This window comes from Excalfactoria chinensis, chromosome 8, assembly GCF_039878825.1.
Source record: "Excalfactoria chinensis isolate bCotChi1 chromosome 8, bCotChi1.hap2, whole genome shotgun sequence".
NCBI lineage: Eukaryota > Metazoa > Chordata > Aves > Galliformes > Phasianidae > Excalfactoria > Excalfactoria chinensis.
Window position 1 is genome coordinate 18,331,607 of NC_092832.1, and position 17,031 is coordinate 18,348,637.

Below are 17,031 nucleotides of genomic sequence, written 5' to 3' on the forward strand. Positions count from 1 at the left end.
CTGTAGAACAGTTTGTCTGCAGGTAACACTTAAATGTATTGTTTCCAGAGAAATTATGTATCTCCTGCTGTCTGACTCATCTGAGGTTACTGCTGATTCTGGTGAAAAGGGTGGCTGATAGCACACTTTATCTCTTTCTGAAGAATAAGGTGCCCTTTCTTTAATTAAAAGACTTGAAATAATATCACCAGAGAAAATGTTATTGCAGAACAAGAGTACGCTGGATGATAAAACTCTGTCCTGCTAGGATGTTTCTGAGGTTTGTGTTGATTTTGGAATCTTAAGGAAAGGGAGAAGCACTGTATTATTCTGCCTTACTGTGCTGTCTGTTGTAGAAAGAAATACTCTCTGTAGATTTCTTTTTCATCCATGGTTTGCTCTTGATTATCCTCAGTTCCTTGATATTGATGCACTAGAATTTGTTGGGAATCCTCAATCTTATTTCCACTTATGCTGTAAATCAGCAGGATGAGGCTGCTTTTGAAGAATGCTCAGTGTTTGGGAAATCAAATCACTTCTTCCTCAAGTGCAGCTTTCACGCAAAAAAAACTATAGGAACTTTTCTTTGTTTATAAGATACACAATCTGAGGTGGGATTGGTGGTTTACGATAAACATTTCTGAAGGATGAGTGGTTTGTGATCTGCCACCTCTATTACTAATTCAGGCACCTGAGAGTACTTTGCCCGACCTTTATCCTGCTCCTCAGATTGCATTCTTTAAGTGCTAGGCACTAATTCTGTCCCAGATCTGCTGAGTGGGCATGGACCTGAGCTTTGTTCACTGCGCTGTGCTGCCAGGATGTTAGGGGTGCTGGCATGGTATGATTTGCTGTGGAATACCCTGGACTGAGTTTTGGCAATTCAGATGGTTCCCTGTACTTAGCTGCTTGTCTCTGTTTCCCAGGGAGGGGATAGCATGGTGTCAAATAACCAGCCACAGGATTGGTATGGTTAAGCTGCCTCTGGCCCAGCTTCAGACAGTCTGAGTGCTTATCTGAGTTAGTGGGGGGGAGGAAGGTTTCTGTGGCTATAGGGGTGGAAACTGGATGACTTACATGTTGCCTCGTGTTTACACAGATAAGTCGTAGGGAGCTGTGAGATGGGATGCTTGCAGGGTAGGTAATAACTACTGCTTCTTGATTTGTCTGTCTGACCTGCCCACCTGTCAGTGCGGAAATGGAAGACTACAGTGAGCAGGACTCTCACAATGTTGCTAGCCCCACAGAGGAGCCAAAAAGCAGTGTGGGCACCAGTTGCTGTTCAGAGTTTCCCCTTTCACTGCTGGAAAACGGACAACCCTGCCAGGCACACCCTGATCTGCATAAAATCATCCAGGTGAGGAATGTGAAAGTTTAGCTTGTCTACCACAGGACAGTGGAGTAGAATATCTGCTTCATGGTCAGGATTTTTCTTTCAGGAAAAGTTCCTGGAAATTGGAAGTTTACATTTCAAGCCAGTGCCATCAAATCCCCACTATTTCTTCTATTGCCCACCGTCAGCCAAGAAAGAGGTAGGCATGGTGCTGCCCTGGCAGACACTTAGACCTTGTGGAGAGAAGCAGCTTTGCTTCTTATCAGTTTTAGATTTGGGTCTGGTAGACTCACGGAGATACTTGGAGAGCCCACCACAACAGCCTGCTTCACTGCCTGGCACAGTTCTGGCATCTGTCCTTGCTTCTCTCCTTCAGGAAGAGGCATCTCGGGATCAGGCAGACAGGAAAGGCAGTGAGGACATGGAGGTATCAGAAGCAGAACTGGCAGCTGAAGAAGGTAAAATTTTCTTGCTCTGTCCCAAAGAAGGAGGAGTATGTCGTCTCACTGTGGGTAGTGCCTATCAGAACTTGTCTGTGTCTGGTGGGGTCTCTCTTTGCTAATGGGGATCCTGTGTCAACAGGAACTGTGTCTGGGTGCTGCATTGCCACAGAGAGTGACCCAGAGCTGGAGGTGGAATACCGCGAGAAGCTGGAGCACGAGTTCCCAGACACAGATTCCCTCTCAGATTCCAACACAGTGAACCAGGATGATGACTCCTTCAGCGTGCTGGGAGGGGACTCGCTAAATGAGCAAGAGTTCCTGGAGCAGGAGATGCCCCCACTCTTTGTGCACCTCACTTGCTCTGTGAAGCTGCGTAGCCAGCACAGCTCCATGCCCGTGCAGTCCCTTCCAACTTGTCTAGGTAAGGACAAGCCTTGCTGTGAGGTTAAAGGGCAGTTAGACTTTTGTGAGGTCTCTCACTTGCTGTTACTTTAGTTGTGGAAGGATCAGAGGATGGTGTCCTTCTTAAGCTTGTCCAGCTAGCTGTTGCAGTCTCTGTGTCTCCCACCAGGCTGTGTAAGTGTGTAAGCAGGGCTGTTTGTTGTGTGATCCCCCTTAGTCCATGATCTCTCCTCAGGGGAAGTTCTTGGCTGCCTGGAAAGCTGCCAGGGCTTGACCACCATTGACCTGGGGGACCTCTGTGTGACTCTGGATATCTTTGTGCTTACCCTGCCCCTGGAGATAGAAGTTGTGAATGCAGACATTCTCCACAACAGGTAGGTGGGGAGAGGCCCAGCTGCTTACCCATCCTGTGCCTGCCCTTCACAACAAGATGGTCACAGGTCACCTTCCTGTGCTGAGACTGGGTATTGTCTTCCTTGTGAAGAGTGCAACAGCTCTGAAGAAAATGAATGTTTTTCCAGGATAGGCTCACCTTTCATAGGGATCACTTTTCCTTCTCTGGAAAATGTCTGTTCCTCCTCTCTGGCTCAGAAGCTGATGCTCAACCTGCTCTGTCTCCTCTGGCAGATGCACCTCAGAGAGCAGCGTGTCCTTCACCCGCTCTCCGGGTCAGCCATCCTCTTTCCGGTCAGATGAGGATATCATGCACAACTTGGACCGGCTCCCATCCACAGGAGATGAGAGGTATAGCTCTGCAGCTGTTGCAAGCCCTATCATGAGTTCCTTTTGCAGCCTAGGATCTGCACTGTGGTGTCTGCGTGAATGAGAATGACTGACTGATTCTTACTGTCCTCTCTCCTAGGCACCCTGCGCTTTCCAACCTCCCTGGAGTGCACAGGCAGGCTATTGAAGCTACAATGAACGAGGTAAGACAGCCTTGCCTGCTTCTTGCTTCCATCTGGAGCAGTTTGCCACAGCACACACTTGCTGTTCCATACTGTGTAGCCTGCTTTAGGCCATAGCCTTTGTCACTTGAGATGATTTTCAAGCCTTGTATCACACAGGTCATTGACCTTGAGCTGCCCAGAAGTGTGAGATTAACATAAAAAACTTGTGGTGCGGTTGGGGTGGGACAGACAAACTTCTTCCTGAATCCTTTTCTTAGGTACAGTCAGAAGGAAGTGAGGAAAGTAGGCAACGAGTGAAACCTATCCTGGGCCTGTTGAGACATGGGTGAGAATTGGGGCAGTCACATTGGTTGTGCTCTGTGTCCCTGCTCTGCTCAGATTCGCTGGCTTCTGGATGACGAGATCGTGTCCGCGCTGCGCCACTCACAGGTCATCAACACCTCCATCCTGCACAGGGTGGCCACTCACATCTACAACTCCAAGGGCCGGCCCAGCTGCCACAGTGAGGTGGTGCTGCTCCAGTTTGTGTTTGGACCCGAGCACTCTCTGGAGAAGTTCAAGGAGGTAAAGAGGGAGCCCTGAGGCATTGCCGTACCCTTAGCTAGTGGGATGCTTATTCTTCCCTGTGTTGCAGGAGTTCAGAAGAATGGCCCTTCCAGGCTACGTGATCAATGCAGAAGGCAGCGACTACCACTACATCTCCATCAGTCGCATGCACTCCAGGCGGGCAGCCCCAAACCCTTCAGGGGAGCCATGCTCACAACAGCAAGCTGGAGGAAGCACAAGGACAGCCCTGGGCCAGGCAGGCCAAGAGGGGAGCAGTGAAGCAGAGGCAGAGAGCTCTGAGCTGCACCGTGTGAGCTGTGTCCTCCCAGAAGAATCTCAGGGTCTCTGGGGGTGGCCAGAGAGTGAGATGCGCATTGTGCCAGACACAGGAAACCCTGTAGGTGGGGGCAGACATGCTCAGGATGAGGTGAGAAACCCTGGGGTGGGCTGGTGGGAGAGTGTGGGACACTCTGGTGGCTAGAAGTAGAAGGATGAAGGTGGAGGATGGGGTGTTTTGGTGTCTGTTTTACTGGTTATTTTTGTGACTTTGGCTTGTGTGCAGGTCACAGGAGAAGCGCTGAGCCTCGAGCAAGGCAAAGTACCAGGCCATGACTCCCTGGAGGAGGCAGTCCTGGAGACAACCATACAATCCCTGCCATCTTCCTCTTCTGAAAAGGGCAACAGTGAGAAATCACCGTTAGTGACACCATCTGCAGCCAGCCTAGCTGACTCTGTAACACAGAGTAGGGAAGGTAGGAGCTGCAGAAGTGGGCAGGAGGGTACCTCAGCCTCAGGAGCTTTTGGGGGGTTGAGGGGCGAGCAGAAGTTTTGGCTTCAGCATGTGAAATGTGACTTATTCTTGTCCCTAGAGTCAGTGCCCAGAACTGCTAGTTTTCTCTTCCTTGCTGCAGCACTGTCAGTGCTGCTTAATGTTACCTGGGATGTTTGATTGTAAAGGGTGCACTGATATCCCCGTTCAATGAAGTTCCCGGTATTTCCATTAGTAACTGTATGAGGTCCATTTCCAGCCGTACATTCCCCAGTACTGCCTGCCTGTGACTTGTAGTGCAGCATTTCTCTTAGCACATGGAGTGTACAAAGGGGCTTAGCAATTGCCTTCATGATCATCTCTTCTCTACAGGCTCCAGCAAGCAGCGTCCCAGCCGCGTGCAGAGCCTTGTGTCCAGCCAGGGCAGCATGGACTCTGACCATCTGGGTGAGTGCTGGGGCTGGCAGCAGCAGCAGCAATGTACAGTGAGGTGCTATGGGGGTGTATGGGGCTGCTGCCTGGGCCTGATGTGCGGATGCATTGCAGGTTACGATGGGGGGAGCAGTGATTCAGAGTATGATGAGGCATTAATGAGCGACCAGGAACCTAAATGTCCCCTCATGCCTGATTTCTGGCTCATCATAAAAATTGAGCAGGACCGAGTGGAAGTCTATTACCACTCACGGTAAGGAGGATCTGGCTATCTAACCGCTGCTTCTATGTACCAATACTTTATTGCCACTCATCTCTGTGGGTTGGATCAGCTTCCTGTCCTGTCTTGTGCTTAATATGAGGAAAGCTGTCATCCTGCTCCACCGTGTGCACACTTTATGCACACGGAGACAAGTAGTGTGCAGGTGTCCTGCTGATCCCTTTCTCCCCTTCCCTGTAAAGCAGCCTGAGTGTGGAGAAGGCAGCATCAGCAGAAATAGAAGAGCAGCCAGGGGAGTGCCAGAGTCTCAACCAGATGGTGGTAAAGAAGATCAGTGAAATCTGCAGGGTTGTCAATCAGGTAAAAAAAAAAAGTCTGCAGAGGGTAGGGGTTGAGCTGCCAATCATTAGATGGCTTAGATGGGAAGGGACCTCTAGAGTTTGTCTGGCCCATCTCAAAGCAGGTCCTGGGTGGTTAGGTCAGCAGGTGGAGTCTCAGCTTGGGGGTCAAAAGAAAAGGGACTCTGTCTGGCCCTGAGCACCTTTTTATTTTATTTTATTTTATTTTGCTATCTTCTCTGGGCTACTCAAACAACAAAACCTATTTTTTCCTAATCTGCTACAGCGCTTACTGCTGCAAGACCTGCATGACAGCCACATATGCAACTCATTGCTGGTGGCAGAGAGCGAGGAGGACATCTGGAAGAGTGAAACTCCCTATACGTACTATAGGCAACGTGTCATGCCAACAGACGGTATGAATGAATGCTGCCTACTCACAAGCAAATGGGAAGAGAGCAACTTCTGTGTCATGGCCCCAGCTATGTGCTATCTTCTTTCTAGATTACTCAGTAGAAGAGAACTACCAGCCGCGGGACTACCTGGCCGCCACAATGCAGTTCATGCCAGGGCACTTCGCTTGTGATGTAGTGTGGAGCACACTCATCCACGTACATTCACGCCTGAAGATGGGCCCCAACATGGGGGTCTCACGAGGTGTGTATAGCCCAGGTTCCTCCTCATTTTGTGTGTCAGGAGTCTGGCTTCTGGCTGGATTGGCACAGCAGAGAAGGGTGTGTAGGATAGCTAACAACCCACCTTGCCCACAGCTATCCAGGCACTTCGCTCGGTGCTCAACGCCTTCTCTGTGGTGAACAGGAAGAATATGTTTGTCTACCAAGAACGTGCCACTAAATCTGTTTTCTACCTCCGGTAAGAAGTTGGCTTGACATGTTGGCCTGACCCTGCCCTGCTACATGCATTACACCAGTCTGAGTGTTCTTTGGGGCTGAAAGTGTCTACCCAGCCTCAGGAACCATGCTGTGACCCAAGAAGCAAATGTCTGATTTCTAATGGTTCAGTTCTCTCTTGCTCACCCTGTGCTGAGCCCTTACCTATGTGAAAAAAGGATATTTATTTTGAGAGAGCTAGAGAGCAAATTTTGCACAAGCTCTGTACCAGAAGGACTTATCCTCAGGACTAATAATAAGAACTTATCTCCGTTATCTCTCAAAGGAGAGCAAGGAGGGTGTAGATCCTCTGTGAAGGCATGATGCTGTCACTCTTGGCAATGGAGGCTGATGCTTCTTTCTCCTATATTCAGACTGGCTGAAACCACCAACAGTGGGAAGGCATGGGAAGCAGAGAGCAGCATTAGTCCAGGATCTCGCTCATTGGCACTGACACGCAGCCAGGAACCCATTTACACCGAGGATCTAACGGTGAGTCTACTGCAGTCTGGGAGCAGATGTGGGATTTTGTGTAGGGTTAAATTTGTATTGCATATACACGGATGGGGACAGCAGTGGGTGGCACTGTATCTGCGATTCATGTGGGTGCTGCTTCCATGTGGCTGTTTTTGCTTTTCCAGGGTTCTCGTTCCTCTCTGGACACAGCCTCATGCCGCAGTATGGACTCTGCCCGCCCAGTGGGACAAGTAGACAGGCACATCCAGCTGATGGTCCATGGTGTTGCCCCAGCAGGTAGGTGTTATAGTGCCTGGCATCAAGTATGCTGATACAAAGCAGAGGAATGGAGCACCAGTCCTTGCCCTCTTTGCTTGAAGAGCAGAGTGTTTCCCTCTTGTGCAAGCTGCCCTCTCTTAGTCCAGATCTGCTATCCATTCCATGTGGACGGGAGCGCAAGGAAAGGAGCCATGGTTCATGATTAAATCTCCTGCAGATCATGTGGCTTATGCCAGCTTTCCCTGTGCAGGAGTGTAGTTGTCTCTGCCTGCTGTGGTAGCGGTCTTTGGCTGTAAAAATAGATAGAAAAAGATTCCAGAGTGAGTTATTGGTGAAGAAAGATGTGTTCCCTGTGGGAAGTGCATGTGAGGGTGGTACATTCTCGACTGGTAAAGGGAGGTGATTGGTTGTGGTCCTTATGAAATGAGGTGAAAAAGTTGCTTGTGTCTGTCTGTCAGGGCCTGAGATCACGGATGAGCTGGTGAAAGTTCTACGCAGGCGCCTGGATGAGGCCACTCTGGATATCATCACTGTGATGCTGGTCCGGAACTGCAAACTGACCCCAGCTGATGTGGAGGTACCTCCCTCAGTAGCTGTTCTGCTCATCCTGTTGCCCATAACGTGCTTTTTTGACCCATCCCAGCTTCCCCTTGTCCCACAGCAGGGAAGGATAAGGCAGTCTGTTGCATCCCATTCCTTGCTCCAGTGGCATTCATAGATCTATCCTATGCTGCGGTCAATGGGGGGCCCCAGAATATCCTGCTTGCTTCAGCTGAATTCTAAAACTTTCTCTCTACAGTTCATCCAGCCCCCTGGGACACCACCCACAGAGGTCCTGCAGTTTACACTGCCACCCTCTGCTCTGCCCTGGCTGCAGGCAGTGGCCTACTATCTGCGCCAGAACTTGCTCATCTTCCTGCACACCCCGAAGTACACAGACAGCAACGTGGAGCACCACTTCAAGGTTAGGAGGGCAGTGAGTGGGACAGCAGTTGGCTCAGCTTCCATCTGCTTTTGGGGGCTATTGCTGGGGCAGCTGAGCTGCTGCATTCTCAGCTCTGCCTTGTGTAGGAAGGAACAAACACTGAATACTCAAGCACGGAGGTGTATTTTCAGGACTGCGGGCTGTTTCTGTTGGCCTGGTGTGGGCAAGGACAGGCCTTGCTTTTACTGGAGTGGTCACTGCTCTGTGGAAAATAACAGCTACAGGGTTCATGCTCATAGTCTTCTCCCAGGAGTGTGGGAGGAGACCTCCTTGGAAAGCTGAGCCTTGGTCCTTGTGTGGCCAGGATCTAAGGTCTGAAACGTCAGAGTTGTTAAAAGTGGGAGCAGCTATCTACTCCTTCAGTGTGACTGATAAGGATAAAAGGTGAGGCCAGATATACAGTGCCTTATAACTCTGGATAAAGCTCTAAGAGGGTCCTTCTGCCAAACAGTGGCTGAATCTGTTGGTGAGTGTTCTTAAATAGAACTGAGCTGTTTGCTACAAGCCTGGAGATGAGCTCTGCACATGCTTGGGCCTCTACTTCTAGTAAAGGCAAGTTCTCCAGACTCAGTCATGTTTTTTTCCTTGCTCTCCATAGCACTACTTCAGCCACAGTGGTGGTGTCCCTGACCAAGATCTTTACCTATACAACAAACCAGGAGGCCAAGGCACTGGTGGCAAAGGTACTGTGCTCAACCTTTTTTTTGTTTGTTTGTTTTTGAAGCAGGGTATGGGACTGTGCATTGGGGAGCCACTTCCCATGTTAAAGAGCTCTGAATGACTGATGATGGCCAGTGTCAGGACAGTGTTTTTCTCCTATAGCTGGGGAGTGTGCAAGGAGTTTGCTTTAGAGACTGCACAACCATACACATAGGGTAGAATGAAGTTAAAGGCTCCCACGGAGCTTGGCAGGTTGCTGTATGAAGCAGCTTGAGATTGGAGCTGCTGTGGAGATGCCCTTGGCTCTTACCTGTGGACTGCTGGAAAAGGGATTGGATAGGGCTAGTTCTGCAGCAGGCTTTCACATCGTGTTGTGTCAAGGCCATGTGGTCTGTCAGCTGGCCATCGTGAGCCCTGCTGTGTCCCTCGTGCACCGTCTGAATGTTCTTCTGTTGTGTAGGTACCATGTCGGACCTTGTGCAGCACCTCTTTCCACTCTCCCACTTCCAAGGTAGCACCTCTGGCTCCTAGTACTATCCTAGTTTCCTTTCCCATGCGGCTCCCTGGTCCCTCTGGTCCCTGCTGTTCTTGTCTTCCTTGTGCTGTGGCTTCAGCTTTGACTCCTCTGTGTTTGTGTGTGTATGTCTGTCTAGCTGAGGCACCATTTTCTTGCTGCCTGGATAAATGAGCAAATAGAACCTGCTTGCAAGCAGTGAATTCTGAAGTTCTACACCTTTCCCATCCCCCAGATCAGAATGGCCTTTATCCCTAAGGAGAATGGGGATCATGACATTTCAATTATAGTTTCAAGCTCCAAGTGTAGCATCATCACCCTCCCAATGGTTGTGTACTGGGGCTTGCTGTCAAGCAGATGAGTTTATGCCTTTCTCTGTTCAAAGAGAGGAAGTTGTCATATGGGGCAAATCTGCTCTTTCTAATGTCACTGTATGGACATCTCCATCCCAGCAAGCTGCTGTGCTGCAGCAAGGAACTGCATGAGGCAGGAGAGCCCTGTCTGATGCTCCAGAGGGAGTAAGGCTGAGGGGAATCCTAGTCTCCACTACCTTTGTTATTGAGGAAATTGTACATTTCTCCTTTTGTTTTTTGCTGGATAAAGAGTTGTTCCTATGTCCGTCTCAGGGAGAGTAGAGCCATGTCAAAGGCTAGTGCAGAGCATCTACAAGATGAGGCAGCTCCTGCAATCTTCTTCAAGTAAAGTGGTGCTTGTAGAATTTCTTTTCCTCAGAGTGAATGCAAGTACATGCTACACTTTCATTTGAATGCCTTCTTCCCTCCTTGGGAGCAGCTCACTCCATCCCAGTGCCATCTCCCTTGTATCTATTTTGTATCTGGACGCATAGTGTCTTTGCAGTGTTGGGACAGCTGTGCCATCCAGTCATCAGTGCTGCCTTGACTAGGAGGCATTGGAAGGGGGTGGGATTATGTAACATGACAGCAAAGGGTTTAGACCTTACAGATGAATCCCCACTGCTGCTTCCTTGGTACACTGGCCAGTGAGCTGGGCTGTGGGGAAGGGAGCTCCTGATCCTTCTCTGGTTCATAGTGGGACTTATCCTGCATGGCCCAGGGTGTGTGGCATGTGGGCTGTGCACCAGCTACCATTCTGCTGCTCTACATCTCAGAATTGTGCGGATGTGTGAGTGAGGCTATGGCTAGGGCCTGAATTTTGCTTCACAGCAACTCCAGGCTAGTGTTAAGCATCAACCTGCTTTGTTCCCAGTTGTGCTGGTAGGAATATGTGGGAAAGGTACCTCATCTTACACAGGTGTGGAGTGGGGAGTGTGCTATGAGTGGAGTTTGCAGCAAAATGCCACGTGTAGGTTTTCTCTGCATGGACTGAGAGGGCTGTTGGAGAACATCTGAGCCCCATCGCAGATCTATCTGCATAGTGGCCCTCCTGAGGCAAATGGAGACACTTTCTCTTTGCATATGGTGCTGGATGGCTTGAAGTTCCTGAAGGGCGACAGTTGCTGTGACAGGGTGGCGAGGACACCCTGTGCTGAAGTCCTTGCTTTTTGCCCTGACTCCCAATGAGCACAGCTAGCTGCCTCTCCCCTGGCTGCTTCCCCTCCCAAGGGCCCTGCCTACCATGTGCGCCTGCAGCCCTGTGAAACCCACGTGTCAAGGGGTCTGCCCCAAGGCCTGGTGTGCAGGCGTGGGGTGGTCACCCTGCTCTGTTAGTTGCCAGCTGGGCTTGCAGCAATGTGCCCAGTGCTGTGCTAACAGAGGCTGTCCTGGGCTCTCCCCTGTAGGAATTGCATGCATTGCACTGACATTTGTGGATGAGAATGGCAGCCCCACCACTCTGCCCCATGGGGAGAGACCTGACTCTCCTAAGATGCCCATCGTGGACCTACTGCAGGATGCTGACTTTGAAAGCCTCACTGCAGTTAGCAAGTACCAGCCAGAGACTGGCACCCAGCACACAGGTAGGGTGCCTCTGCATCCCCCACAGCACCTCCAAAAGGTGTGGGTGCAGAGCTGAGCGGGACTTCCCCACAGAGCCCTGCGTGCTGGTGCGCCTGGACATCTGGGAGAAGGGCAACATTAGTCTGCTGCAGCTGTCAGAGAAGCTGCGTGGGGCCCTGCGCCACGCTCTGTGTGATGCCATCATGGAGTTCCTCGTGCTGCCAGCCCCGCTCTGCGTGGAGGCCTCCTGCCCACTGAGCGCCCCAGACCTGGATGAGCTGAGCTCTGCAGGTGAGATTTGGGGTGGGATGGGCATCTTGAGCCCTTGGCAAGCCTCACTCCTCCTGCCTGTGGGAGCTTGGCCTGTGCTGGAGGAAAGTATTCTCCTCTCTGCCAGTTATTTAGTGTCCCACCATAGAAAAAGGGTTGGAAGAAATCTTTAGAGTGAATCAGTTTCGCTAAGTGATACTGAGGGCTGCTTCCTTTTCTCTGGACAGCCATAGTGGCATATGAATGGCACAGTGGAAGGCTTTGAAGTGAATAGTTTGCTCTGTCTTCACAGCAGGCCTAAGAAGAACCATGTCAGAGACCAAGGGTCTGGCCATGGGCACTGGTGGGGCTGGCAAAAGTTGTCCTCCACCCCTGCAATTCACTTCTGCCCCTTCGGCCAGCCCCGGTGAGCCGGTGACACCCACAAGCAAGCTGGGACGCCGCAGTTTCTGGGACATGCTGGTAATGTTGCTGAGGGTCTGGTGGGGAGCAGAGCCTGCAAGTCTGGTGATGCATCAGACTAGGAGGAACAGAAAGGAGGAATCTGGCTGGGGTGGGGAGGTTTGGCCTGGTAATGGGATTTAAGATCAGGGCAACAGCTGAGCTGTGGGTATGTGGAGCCTTATTCCTGCACCATCTCTCTGTAGAGCAAGGCTGAGTCCTCAGAGCTGGGCAGCCCCAAGACTACCGATGACATTGTGCTGGAGAGGCCAGAAGAGGCACGCACAAGGCGGCGGCATAAGACTGAGAATGTCAAACAGCAATTGAGCCAGGATCGGGCCACAGCCACAGCTGAACTGGAGCAGGCACAGCGGTAAGACAGCCAGGGTGCTGCTCCCATCTGGCTGTGGTACAGACGTTCCACCAGCTCTGTGTGCATCGTGGCCCTTTGGACCACATCCCCTTTCCTTGAAGTGTGTCCCATATGCAGCCAGCTAAGAGCTGCCTCCCATGCAGAATGCCTCAAGCCTTTGTGCTAGAGTGTTGCTGGGAGCACTGTTGCTTGTTTTTGTCAGAGATTCCTTCCCTGCATTGTAGGGCCTTCACAACATCCATCTCTCGCTGTTAAGCTCAAGGGCCATAACAACTGAAATAGGGGTATCCCTGGGATCTCCCTTCTGGATCTGGAAAAGAACCACTTTACCTTTTAGCCTATGTTGCTGTTGACTGAGATCTGGTACAGTCATGCTGCTTTTTGTTCTTCCCAGCCGCCGAGCCTGCCAGTTGGAAGAAGGAGATGTAGGCACCATGCACTCGCTCTTCAATCAAACCTGCCAGCAGTGGATGGCATTTATGAACCACCTGGGTATGAGTCTCAGGCCCCAGCTCTTCCAGATAGGTTGGGGATGGGCCTTTCTCTCCTTCTTCACGTAGCACTGAGCCGTTCCTCTTCATTCCTTACTTATCTCTAGCTAGTTGTGCACACTCTCTTCCCAAACCATGCAGGGTGCCCATCAGTGCAACAGTGCTCAGCAGAGATTGTGTCCCGTTTCCTCCTGTCCTCCATCCTGGTGGAAGTGGTGAGCCTGGTCACTTCCCTAGCGAGTGACACCACAGTCAAGGTGTTTGAGAAGATCTGGTGAGTTACACAGTTTACAGAAGTCTGTCTGCACTAGCAGGTGCTCCTTTGTCAGTCTCTATTCCCATGTCTCTATCTGTCAGCCACACCTTTGGTGCTCTTCTTTGCAGCTGCCATGGGAGCACTGCTTTCCTGCCTTATAAACCTGGCCAGAGTGCCAGTCCTCGCCCTGCAGCTGTCAGGCACTTTATCCTGCTGGGACGCAACTTCCACCAGTGGCGCTGCAGCACAGAGCAGGGTGAGTGCCTGGCCAGGGCAGCACTGCCTGGTAACACTGGTTAACCATAGTTGGCTAAAAGACCCTGCTGGTGGTCTCCTTGAAACTCCTATCCTGCACTGTGAATGAAGTGACTATATTTGTATGTTACTTCTTCCCAGTACCTTGTCTAAAGCTTCTTGGGAAGAGTCTCTCAGTGTGTAGCACCTTGAGTTGAGTTCAGCTTGGGCCTTCTGGAAAAGCTGATGGGTGATCTGACAGCATCCAGACATCATGACCTGTTAGCTTTGTCCTCCACAAGACAGCCTACTCCTTTAATCAGTAGAAGTGTACTGAGTGAGCCTTTCCTTTGGGCAGAGCACAGGACGGCTGTACTTGCAAAGTCACCAAAATGAGGCATTGCTCACAGCTCTGCAGGTCTCTTTTCAGTTGGAGCCAGCAATCCAGGTCCTTCCCTGTGAGGCAGGCATGTCACTAGAGCAAAAACACCCCTTTACCCATTGTCATCTGCTCACTTTTCATAGCCTTTTTCAGCAGTTAGCAAAGACAAGCTGACCCATCAGGGTCTGGAATCCAGCACAGCATGTGCTCCCAGGTGCTCTGCAATACCTTACTGCTTCCTCTTGGCTAGGCACAGCAGAGCTGAGACAGGCTTGTCTGGAGTGTAGCTCTGTGAGGTGGGGAAAACATGTCACCCTGCTGGGGAATTTTGAGCTGGTGGTGGTCCAAGTGTTGTGTGCTGTTGCAATCCCTTCCTCTCCCACAACTAGGCTGGGTCCCAGGAAGGGTAGCACTGGGCTTGGCTGGTCTAGTACAGTTGGACCGCTCCTTCTGAGGAGCTGATGTTGTCTCTACCTTCAGACAGCAGCACTGAGGAGGAGCAGCCAGTCCCACCTGCTCACAGGTTCAGACGTAAGTTCCTGTTCAGCATGGTGCTGCTGGAGCGATTGGCTTGAGCAACAGCTGCTTGAAAACCTTGGGCAAAGTGGCCAGGCTGCAAAAGGCTCCAGGCTGGCTTGCAGGTGGTGATGCTGTGGCAGGACTCATCATGCACATCCACAGCCAGGTCTCGTGTGGTTGCTCTAGTGCTCTTCTAATGCCAGAAATGCAGCATTGGAAACATAGCTTGCAGAGGGGGCTCTGCTCTTCTCTGCTCAGTTAAGCTTCACGATTGCGTGCATGACGCTAACATCTGGGATTTGTTGTTGTATGGCAGAGATTAAAGATATTGATGGGACCGTGCCATAAGTTAACTGGAAATGACAGGGAAGCAGAACCAGGGTATGCTGAGTGATCACGCAGGGTTGCCATGGCAACACTGTTAATAAGTGTAAAAGTGAACAAAGGTCCCAAGAGGGGAGGCTTTGGGTTGTGACTGGAAAAATACCAACGTGTGGGCTGCATTTAACTGTCCTTTGAGAGTGATGAGCTGAACAGTATCATGGCACAACATTCTGTCATTCTGGGATGAACTGGTATTGAGGCCAATTAACTCTGGCTTCTTCCAGCTCACAAAGGGCTCCAGCGCTTCGAGGCCATGGAATTCAGCTCAGCAGAGAGAGGCTCTGACCCAAGCATTGTTGGGCGAGACCTGGCACCCCGACAGAGGTTCCTCTTCATGGAGATTGTTGACAAAAAGGTAACAATGATGCCTATGTGATACTGTCTCCTGAAAGCCATGCTGCTGTAGGCAGCTGACCTGCCCCAGGCAGAAGCCCTGTGCTGCAGCAGAGGAGGGAGCTCCCTACAGCCATCTTGACTCCTACTTCACTGTGGGCTGTAATTGCCCTTTCTCTCCCCACAGCAGTGTTCATGTCAACCTGATTACTTGTGCTGCCACCTGCTGCTGGAGCTGTTAACAGGGGTGCCATAAATGAGCAGTTGTCACTAGCTCTGTTCCAACCTTGCTATCTGAAAGCAGCTGGAACTGCAGCAAGTCCCACCCAGAGCACCTGGGGCAGTTTGTGTCACCTTTCTCTAAGCAGATCCTTCACCCTTTCTCCTCCTCTTCTCTTTCTAGCTGACGCTTTACACCTACAACTGGTCCCCAGACCTGGGGGCCAACCTGAACTGCTCACTCATTCGCCTGCTGCAGTGGCAGAATGCCCGTTCCCACATTGTGCACTGCTTGATCAGCCAGAAGATGGGACTGTTCCACCACCACTGCTTTATGGACCCACCATGGCATGAGGACAGCAAGCAGGTAGGGCACCCTGCCAAACAGAGCAGTCCTTTCCCACCAGGAGGAGTCCTGGCAGCTCTGGGGTCTGGAGAAGTCTGTACTTGTGTGCTGGTTGGCAAGGCATCTTCATGTGGTTGTATGTCCAACCAGGATGTGTCTAAACAGAATGCTGCTGTTGGCAGTGTTATTTGTGGTAGGGATACTTAGGTTGGAGGAGACTACAGAATGGGCACCCTGTTGCTTGCTAAAGCAATACTGTCCTCTGGACAGGTGGTGAAGAAAGCCAACAAATGTGTACAGATGACCAAAACTGGATCTGCTCTATTCTTGTGGGTCCTTGTTTCATAACTAGCAGTAAGGAGTTTTTCCTGGCTGTTTCTGGTTTCTTAGGAGCCAAATCCTTTCCTGAACTCCACTTTGGAGGTGGATGCACTGATCCGGAGCTCGTGTCCCCCACCTAGCAAGGAGCAAGGCCGGCTGAGCAGCTCTGCACGCAGCCTGCCATCTCTGCATTTCCATCCTGATGTGGTGCCCTTTGACGAAGCTCTGCGGGATGTTACCACTATCAAACGCATACCCCATGGGCCAGAGTTGGGACCTTTTGACCCTGTGGCTCGACATGGGGCCCAATTCCTGGAAATCAAAAGCATGGAGAGGAAAGGTAAAGCAAGAGATGTTCAGGGGTTAGAGCCTAACTGCCTGATCACACTCTCGCGCTCCTAGAAAAGGAGAGAAAAAAAGCAGAATGAGTTCTGGCAAAGGGGCAGTTGTCAGCTGTTCCTGCCAGGATGCTGTGAGGGGATAGGTTACAGCCTGTGTAGGGAGTACAATGGGCAGGGTGGGTGTGCAGTGGAATGGCTGTGGCTTGGTGCATTTGTCTGTTCTCTTTCTTCTAGAACTGGAGAAGCAGATGAAGATAGAGAATCTCTTTGTGACCTGGCAGCAGAGATCAGCACAGTCAAACATGCCTATCAGTGTGAGTGCAGACTGGGCCTTCTTATAGAGCGCTGGCAATACCAGCATTCCTTTTCTAGGAGAGAATGTTGGAGCTCAGATTGGGGTTTATGTTGGGGATGGTGTCTGGCTGTGGGGCAGTACTCTCTGCTTGAACTTCTGGGCCTGCTGGCTTCTAGAACTTTGCTAATGAGTCCTTGCTGAAGGATGGTTGCCTCTGAAGTTTAATTCACACTTGAGCAGCAGGATGGTATTGCAAATAGGTTGTTTCTGGGCCTGGTGAGGGATGTGTGCTTGTAACTGTGTTCTTGTGCTGTGCAGATGTCGGACCTGGAGACACTGAAGCAGTCCTCACGCCTTGTTCACTACTGTGCCACCCCACTGCTCTTTGACCCAGCCTTCCGGCAGCAGATCCAGACTGACCAGCAGGGCAAGGTAGAGGGGAAGGTGAGTGTCAGCAGAAGCCAATTGGGTTTGTTTTTTGTGCACTGGATGACTTTGCCTTCCCCCCCGGCCCCCAAGATAGTTCTGCTTTGGGCCAACCCCTGCATTGCAGGATGAATTTGCAACCTCAGAACAGGGCATCCACCATGGTGAAGGTGGAGACTGAGGAAACAAAATGGGTCCTCAAAGCCTTCTTTGTGCAGTCATACCATCCCTGGGAAGACTGACTTCCCTTTGCTACCCAGGGAATCCAGAAGCGAGAGTCTAGCAAAGCCATCAGAGCATGCCGTCTGTTGGGGAAGCTAAACCTCTCTC

At 51.1% G+C, this 17,031-nt stretch overlaps 1 protein-coding gene across 8 annotated transcripts in view; it reads left to right on the forward strand.

Moving 5' to 3' along the window:
- Positions 1-17,031, forward strand: part of SZT2 (SZT2 subunit of KICSTOR complex) — a 52,983-nt gene that overhangs the window by 24,925 nt on the left and 11,027 nt on the right. For 2 of the 8 annotated variants that reach the window (XM_072342723.1, XM_072342720.1), the window contains exons 29-62: positions 1,171-1,336; positions 1,419-1,511; positions 1,689-1,770; positions 1,895-2,176; positions 2,393-2,531; positions 2,785-2,901; positions 3,020-3,083; positions 3,444-3,629; positions 3,700-4,038; positions 4,174-4,363; positions 4,753-4,827; positions 4,927-5,065; positions 5,275-5,392; positions 5,657-5,786; positions 5,875-6,027; positions 6,141-6,243; positions 6,635-6,752; positions 6,902-7,013; positions 7,454-7,572; positions 7,795-7,959; positions 8,579-8,663; positions 10,914-11,090; positions 11,164-11,361; positions 11,633-11,802; positions 11,988-12,154; positions 12,549-12,646; positions 12,787-12,919; positions 13,030-13,157; positions 13,998-14,048; positions 14,645-14,775; positions 15,157-15,339; positions 15,709-15,979; positions 16,215-16,294; positions 16,594-16,719. In XM_072342723.1, coding sequence (XP_072198824.1) covers positions 1,171-1,336; positions 1,419-1,511; positions 1,689-1,770; positions 1,895-2,176; positions 2,393-2,531; positions 2,785-2,901; positions 3,020-3,083; positions 3,444-3,629; positions 3,700-4,038; positions 4,174-4,363; positions 4,753-4,827; positions 4,927-5,065; positions 5,275-5,392; positions 5,657-5,786; positions 5,875-6,027; positions 6,141-6,243; positions 6,635-6,752; positions 6,902-7,013; positions 7,454-7,572; positions 7,795-7,959; positions 8,579-8,663; positions 10,914-11,090; positions 11,164-11,361; positions 11,633-11,802; positions 11,988-12,154; positions 12,549-12,646; positions 12,787-12,919; positions 13,030-13,157; positions 13,998-14,048; positions 14,645-14,775; positions 15,157-15,339; positions 15,709-15,979; positions 16,215-16,294; positions 16,594-16,719 — 4,888 coding nt within the window. The remainder of the gene's footprint in view (positions 1-1,170; positions 1,337-1,418; positions 1,512-1,688; positions 1,771-1,894; positions 2,177-2,392; positions 2,532-2,784; positions 2,902-3,019; positions 3,084-3,443; positions 3,630-3,699; positions 4,039-4,173; positions 4,364-4,752; positions 4,828-4,926; positions 5,066-5,274; positions 5,393-5,656; positions 5,787-5,874; positions 6,028-6,140; positions 6,244-6,634; positions 6,753-6,901; positions 7,014-7,453; positions 7,573-7,794; positions 7,960-8,578; positions 8,664-10,913; positions 11,091-11,163; positions 11,362-11,632; positions 11,803-11,987; positions 12,155-12,548; positions 12,647-12,786; positions 12,920-13,029; positions 13,158-13,997; positions 14,049-14,644; positions 14,776-15,156; positions 15,340-15,708; positions 15,980-16,214; positions 16,295-16,593; positions 16,720-17,031) is intronic. The other 6 variants (XM_072342724.1, XM_072342726.1, XM_072342728.1 and 3 more) reach the window with 4 other exon arrangements.